General features: G+C 40.2%; 1 protein-coding gene across 1 annotated transcript in view; it reads left to right on the plus strand.

Moving 5' to 3' along the window:
• Nucleotides 1-8170, plus strand: part of HSD17B12 (hydroxysteroid (17-beta) dehydrogenase 12) — a 59012-nt gene that overhangs the window by 25426 nt on the left and 25416 nt on the right. The window contains exons 5-6 of the mRNA XM_009329736.1: nucleotides 672-736; nucleotides 1819-1863. Coding sequence (XP_009328011.1) covers nucleotides 672-736; nucleotides 1819-1863 — 110 coding nt within the window. The remainder of the gene's footprint in view (nucleotides 1-671; nucleotides 737-1818; nucleotides 1864-8170) is intronic.

Consider the following 8170-nt stretch of genomic DNA (forward strand, 5'->3'; position numbering starts at 1 on the left):
CGCTCCCCGGCGGAGCGCGGCGGCCGGCCTGCCCGTCGCCTTCCTCCGCGGGAACCCGGGGCTGGGGAGGGGCGCGGTGCGTGTCCCGAAGCCATCGCTGGCCTGCAGCCCTCGGGACGCCTGGGGGAGGGAGCGACTGGCCGGAGGAGTGCTGGGGAGGCTTACCGGGAGACGTTTTTGCTATCTTATTTCACTTTGTATGGATGTATTTATTTATCAGAAGAAGAATAAAGATGTTAAACGGTTTCACTTAATGTCCTGCCAGGTGCTGAGAGCTTTTCTCTGGCTTGAAACTCCATTTCGGCAACTGCATCTCCGTGTTGCAGCGATGTCGCGCGTGCACTTGCACGGTGTGCGCTGACATTTCTCAAAGAGGAAATGTTCTTCCCCTGCGCTCTGAAAAGCGGTGGAAGATGGGTACGATGTGCTAAATATGCCAGCTTTTAAACAGTTGGAGAATTAAAATTTACACGTTTAAAATGGCTTTTGTTGTCCACATTCCACTTGTGTGTGTACAAGTATATTTACAGTTAAGGAAACTTGGCTGAAGGGGTTAGAATGTTTTCGATGCAACATTTTAAGAGTGTTGCTTGAAAATTGTCATTAATCAGAGCGTGAGAAATCAGATGACATCCAAGCAATCTAATTAAAACTTCATGCTTTCGTTTCAGTCAACAATGTGGGAATTTCCTATGTTTATCCTGAATATTTTCTTGATGTTCCGGACCTGGATAAAGTAAGTGCTTTTGTGGTACCTTCTAGTGTTCTCCTTTTTACCACTAAATGCTTAATGGATATGGTGAAAGTATTTAGGTTTGGTTAAGGTACTCACATAACAAGGTTTTCTGATTAGAATTAAGGGTTCAAAAAGCTGAGAGATTTACATAAGCAACATAACACAATTCAGATGATGGCAGCCTCAGGTTTTTGTGTTGTTTTTTACTTACACTGTTCCCTGCTTCTTCATTTTGTATTTCTATTTCAGACAGGTGCTCTGGGGTCAAGATCTGAATTCCACTCCTGTCCGTGGTCTCAGCTGGCGGCTGTTCTTGAGCTGCTTTAGCTTGTGGGGAGGTTCCTAAGTGACTGAAGGGAAGGGAAGGAAGCAAGCAACTTCATGAATGGAAGCTGCATATTCCATAACACTATTATGAAACTTAAATATGACAGTCTTAGATATTTTGTAATGTAGGGACAATCTTGGTTGCATTGAGTACTTTGAAAACTCTGACTATGAACACTTTCACTGGTGCGTGATTTTGTTTCCTAAACCCCTGTAGCTAACTGTATTTATTCACTGTGGATTTGTTTTTTCTGCTTAAGTATTGATAAATGTATCTCGGTTTTGGTTCACCTTCAATTAAGCTTCATAATATTTAGCAAAAAAAAACCCCCTTTTTTTTTTTACCGGATGAATAAACTTCTAAGTCACTAGAACACTTATGAAATGGTTAAGAGCAAAGTACAGACATTAATTTATGAACATGTCTAAAATATCAGAATTTATTTAAGTTCATAAATATTGCAAATAGTGTTAGGAAATACAGTGTCAATGTGATACATCTGTGTTGTTCTTTATTGGTATGAGTCCCTAATCAGGGATAAAACATGACCAAGAGCAGTTCACAGACTTCGCTTTGAAAGCCTGTCACTGCTGCTGATACTTAAGCAGGAAGGCAAGGAGTAAAGGTGGATGTATAAGTGTAAGGTTTAATTTACCCTGGCACAGGTGTAAATTAACCTGTATAACCCAGAGGGTGTGTAAATATTGATCAAATAACTTGAAACAACAAAACCCAAAACTTTGTTTTCTTGCAGACAATCGACAAAATGATCAACATTAACATCATGTCTGTTTGTAAGGTAAGTGCCCTGTTACCAATACTTGCTCTTGATGTCTTAATACAAAACCAGTAACAATTAAAATTCAGTTGTCTGAAGCGGTTACTTTCACCTGTTGGACCACAGGTTCATTCTTCATCTTAGAGTAACCCAGAGATTATGATTGTTGTATCAGACTGTCCTGATTGTTGTGTGAAATATAATTTGTTGCAAAGATACCTATTACCTATTTAGAAGAGCAAGGTATGTACACAAAACAACACTTAATGCTTCTTCATGCTTGTCATTCTAGTCCTTCTTGTAAATCGTTCATTCTTTGCCCCCTGTATCTGTGTTTCTTGGGGTAGGCAACCCTTATCTGCATACCTAAAGTTTTTTGTACATTGTCATCAGAAGGCACTTAAATATTTCCTGCGAAATATATGAGCAAGAAGGAAAAATAAGTTCACAGAAGTGGGCATTAACTTCTGAAGTAAGGTTACCTTCCCTTTTTGATATTTAAACTGAAGTTTTTATTGGGAAGAAATCAGCCTGACTTCAGGCTAAAACATACGGCTGTTCCCTTGTTTATTAACATGAGGCCTATTCAAAAATCAGATTTTCATCCTAGTATTTCAAAGCTTAAAAGGGGCAGAGGCAATAGTAGCTGCTTACATGACACCAGGAGTCAATTAGTGTATTACCAGCAAGTGCTGAAGAAACTCCTTGTGATTATGCACTGCTAAACCTTAACTTTCTCTTCTTATGCGTAACAAAACTTGCACCTCCAGTAGCTGAGGGTTAACCTTTTGCTGCAGAGCCAAAATATTGGGTGTTTCAAAGCTGGCTTGAAAGATTTGACTTTCTTGCAGCTGTTCTGATTAGGTTAAGTACTAAATTAATCTAGTACAGTGCTCTCAGGGAGTCTAAACTGTAGGTGTTTTGTTTCCATGTGAGGAGGCACGGGGCGTCTTAAAATAATGCTTCTGTAAGATTTTCACACCTTATTAAAATATAGGCAGTGAAAATGCAACCCTTGCATGACTGAATGGGATTGTTAATGTCAGCTTGCTGCTGCTAACTCTCACTGTTGTGTGTGTTTTATTCGACATCATAGAACTACTTGTTGCAAAGTTAGAAATGCTACAACAGTGAGTCTTCAGAAACTTTTCACCTTGAAGAGGACTGCTAACCTGACGAGCACTGATTTTAGTTGACCGAGGATTGTGGCCCATGGTGTCTTATTGCACTCCTGCAAGATTTTCATCAGAGAAGTCGGTTATTAATGGGCACCTTTGAAAATTTCTGTTATGGAAGTCATTTAGCAGACTTGTTTTAATGTTAGCACGGCTACAGCAGGTGTAAATGTGAAGTAACGCTGTAATGCATAGACCTCTTCGCTAGAGATTAGTGTCATCAGAAGAATGCCTCTGCTAAGGTGTGACATCTGTGCTGTGCCAGCAGAGGGAGTGCACTATTCAGTGATTAAAGAATTTGGGGTGTCTGTCTTCCTGGAAGCATTTTGTTAGAATAGAAGAGTTACAGATGAACTACTCTAATACGTATTTCTGAAGATGGTAGGCTAGAATAATAGTCGAGGTCTACTTTAACTCGGTATACACCTAAAATTCCAGAGATGCAGCCAGATTATATCGGTTTCCAGAATAACTAGTGCTGTTTTGTGGCTTGAGTCTTCGTGTTTATGATCAGTGGTGGTCAATAATTTAACAAAATTGTCATACAGTTTCTTGTAAAATTTGCATTGTGTCAGACTCTTCACATTCTAACGTGGTTGTCTTCACACATACAAAAACTTACTGAGTATCTACTTGCTGTGTGTTAATAGTGTTTTTCCTTCTGTTTAAAAACTTTTTTTCTTCACCGTGAACAGCTCGTGCTACTGGGTATAATCAGAGTTTGAGCATAAGCTTCCAGGCTTGGAAATGTTTCCTCCTGCATGAGCTTGTTGTGTAATTAAACAGTAGGCACGCCAGATGCTTGCTGTTTTGGGGAGAGGAGCACATTGGAGATATGTACCATCTGTAAGTGATTTTTTCAGGAGAACCCATAGAACTAGAGAATCATGGTAGGAAAAAATAATTTTGGGAGAAGTCTGTATGTCCTTTCACTTAGATTTTTGGGACGTAATCCTGTGAATGTTTAGTTCAGTGGTTTAGGTTGATACCATCTCTTATCCAGGGGTGTAAGTGTGTTTAAAAGAAAAAAAAAATTCTCCCTTCTTGCCTGATTAAAAACGTGAAGTTTGGGATGGAAGAGAGCACCGAGTTCTTAAGCAAGGAGATGAAGGTCTGTTGAAAATGTGAAGGTACAGGAGAGACAAAGCAGGTTTTGCTGGTACCCATTCAGGCTGTGCTCACAGTATCTCCAGATCCTTGTCAGGTGTCGCATAACCTGTCTGCTGTTACATTCTGGAGCATTGCCATCCACTTCCTTGCCTTTGGGAGAAAACTTCCTCAGTGCTTAAAAGGTAATGATATCTCCTGTCTTCTCGGTAATCTGCACCATGTGCCATCAGCCACACCTCTGTTGGACACCATAACTCTTCTGGCACGCATGTCAAATAACTCCAGTTCTGGCTGAAACACTCCTTAGGATTGAAGTGGGGAAGTCAAGATATTCAGCCCGGTCTGACTGCAGAAATGTTAAGGTCTGTTTTGTTGCCACAAGCGTAGGCATTTTTGAAGGGTTAACGCTCATCCCTTACCTTTTGACCCATCTTTTTCTTTGTTAGGCAGCTCATTGGATTTCCTAGGGACTATGCAGCATGTAGGAAGGGGTATGCTAAGAGATAAGACCCCATCTTCACCTCGCAGGATAAATTATGAGCCTAGTTGGTCCTGCTGTTTAATATTTTTCCCAATCATAAAGGATCTAATACTATGAAATTTTCCCTGATGTTTGAGAATTTGTTTCCCATCAGAGCTTTTAAACATGTTTCTTTCCCAAATCCTATTCCCTGCTGTCTGACCCCATCATGTCCTTAGAGCAGTGTTGGGTTAGGTCACCCATGAACCCCACAGCGGTGCAATTTTGGGGCTCAATCAGGCTGGTATGAAGTGTTGTGATTACTGTGATCTGCCTTCAAAGTGCCCTGTACACCACTGAAGACAAGCTACGTAAAACTATGTAAAACATGTTGGAAATCTCACATCTTGTAAAATACTGGTTAAAAAACCCAACCAAACACCACCCTGTCTGTGGCCCCACCCCCACCCCCCAAACTACAGTACGTTCTTTTTAAGCTCTTCAGAAAATGTCACATTTTTATGGTGATGTGCCGTGCAGAAGTTACTCCGTTCTTCATATAATATACAAAAGAAGTGCCTTAGGTCTTGATGATGCCATAAATAGAATGAAGAATTTTTGTTTGTGGTATTTTTTCAAGAGAGCTTGAGACTTAATGCAGCGTTATACAAGGATTGAGTTGATAGATACATGAGGAAGAAGATGGGGTAGTATGCGAAGTTTCATGGTTCCTGTCATGATCTCATCTCAAGCTTCTGGGGGGATTTAAAAAGCAGAACTCTTCTTTAGTGATTGTTGGTGGCAGTTCAGGTAACATGGGTTTCTATTACAATTTTTTGATGTCTCATCACATTTTGAGACACAAACTAAACATATTTCTGACATTGAATAAAATATCAGGTCAAAAGTCCTGGGCTTTTTCACTAACCAGCAAGTGTTGAAGAGCCAAAATTATAGTTGCTCTGTATAGTTTTCATCTATAGTTCCTTTGCATCAACTGCATCTTCTTGTGTCAATTCACCTTTGTATGCTACAGCCTTTGATTTCACCTGGAAAAACAATTAAACTTGATTTGGCTGTTGTATTAATGTACTGAAAGCTAAGGATGCCAGGCTTGCTGTCCAGTGGAAAAAGTGGGTAGGTAATGAGCATGGAGAATAGTTTCCCATACTTCAGTGAGCGCTTCTTTCTCCTTTGGAAGCGGTGAGAGATACTTAGTATGTGAGGACAAGCAAGTATGTTATTTCAGTTTGCGGCATTGCAATATGCTAATTTCATTGGGAGTGAGGCATAAACTTGTGTTCACTTGAAAAATGAGTAGGACTAAATAGTTGAGGGAGTGCTGGCTAGGCGGTTGATTAAGCAAGGAGCTGAATTGGTTTGCGAGCTATTATGTTGTGGGGGAATTTAAATTTTAGCCTTGCAGGCCAGGCTTTGGTTGGAAATTGGCATTAACATAGGAAGGGGGAGAGTAGATTACATGTATGTACATGCCTTGGTGTCTGTGGTAATCTTCGCCTTGATCACCTTATGTTTTATACTGAGTGTCAAATACAAAGGGATAATAGGCCTACAAGATCGAGCATTTTTATCATCACCGTATTTGAGAAGCTTATAATTTGCTTAAGACTTCAAAATACATAAATACTCTGTGTTGAACTGAGAGATCTAGTGTCAGCTGCCCTCTTAATGGAAGAGGAGCGAGAGGTGAATTATACCAGGTTGTGAATCCCAGGCAGGACAACTCTACCTACAAAGTCTGAAACTGTGAGTTCAGGAAACAAAACCCACAACCGATATAAAATTGAAAGCGGGAGGAGAAGCTAGTATATTTGAGAAAGAGGGGAAATATTCTTTTGCAGACCTATGCGTAGAAAGAAGAAAAGCCTGGGGAGCAATAATCCTGAAAGACAGTAGGAAATTACCTCTCTCTCTCCCATGAGTGTTCAGATGGGCTAGTGCAGCCTAATACCGTGTCTGTAAAGGTACCTTACCAGAAATCAGATGATAGCTTCTTATACCCTGCTAGAACCCTATGTGAATTTTTGTATTTGCTGTGTATTGGAGGGGATCACAGTAAGTGGAACGTAATTCTGAGGGAAGTGGCAACGATGACTTGTGAGAAGAGATCACTTCTGTGTGTGTGTATTCCAGTCTAGTCAAGCGGTTTCTTTACGTTTATATTCAAAGTCATAATTAAAGGGGGGGATGGCGATTTAGCCAAGTACATAATATAAGTTTATAACAGAGAGGTACAGTTGCCAATGCTTGGAAGAGGAGCAAGCGTTCTGTGAAGGTGGTCATGAATATCATTCAGACGGTCAAGAGGGAGAAATTAGATGCTGCGGTTTCCCCACCTTGCTGACTTTGAACCTGAGAGCATGATACACAGGAAGCTGGAACAAGGGAAGTGGAGCTGTGATAAATACTTTTCAGCAATAGTCAGGGAAGCACTTGAGATTTTTCTTCAAATTACAAGTAACTTGGGGAAATTCAGGAAATCCCGGAGTTCTGTGGCTTTTTGTAGATTTGGGGTTGAGACAAATACGTATTCCACATCTTGAAAAGAGAAAGTTCGGCCTTATTATTTGAGTAGTCTTTTTCCTACGTGAAGGGGGGTGGGAAAGATGCTTATTTTGAGAGCTTTCCCCTGTAAACTGGACTCCAAAAGTTTGTGGCTCTAAATAGGGAAAACTTTCTCTCCTAAAAATGTTGCTCAAAGGAAAGTCACTGGCAATGAACAGGGCTTACAGCACGTTAAGTTTGTAGTTCCCTTTGTACGTCCCGTGCCCCTTTCTGGTTACTGACCTTGCCACATGGGTTATTGCATGCTTTCCTGCTGCACTCATCAGGTTTACTTGCCAGTTTTTACAAATATAAATCATTCTTGTTCTGCTTGGGGTATGAGCTGCATTAAGAAGTTATTGTTTCAAAAGAGATACGTTATAAAAACTTAACAGTAGATGCTGAGAACAGGTTTCATGATCAATTTAACTACCAGTGTATGAGTACAATTCCTTAGTTCGTTCAGTGCAAGGTCTGCAGATGAGAGTTGCACAGGCACGGTGTCAGTTAACTGTTTGTTAAACAGCTATTTGTGAACTTGTGTGAATCCTCTACTCAGGCACTACGAATTACCTTATGGTAGCAATGGTGTTTTTTACATGCATGGGTGCACCACAGGAAATTGCCGCTCTTTAAAAAGTTATGTTGCTTTGAGTTGTTACAATTTCATCCCAGATTCGTGAATGAGATCTGAAGGAAGCTTCTCAGCTGCATAACAAAGTAGAAATGTTGTCCAAGTTCTCTAGCTTCATCCTTTGTTGTACTTGCATAGGCTTAACTAGAGATCATTATACCTTTTGGAAGTGGAAATAGTGACTTGCAGTCATAACACCTTACCATAGAATGATTTCTCTCTGAATATACAATTGTGGTATTAGGTTTCTGGCTTTGGATAACAATTATGTGGCCCATAATTTGTGAAGGATGACTTTGAATATTTACCTCAGCTTTTCCTACTGTATTTTAGCAGTCTGAGTGACTATCATTTGAAAGGTATTCAGAACTTTAAAAATTATTA

Source organism: Pygoscelis adeliae, unplaced genomic scaffold (genome assembly GCF_000699105.1).
Source record: "Pygoscelis adeliae isolate BGI_AS28 unplaced genomic scaffold, ASM69910v1 Scaffold117, whole genome shotgun sequence".
NCBI classification, from domain to species: domain Eukaryota; kingdom Metazoa; phylum Chordata; class Aves; order Sphenisciformes; family Spheniscidae; genus Pygoscelis; species Pygoscelis adeliae.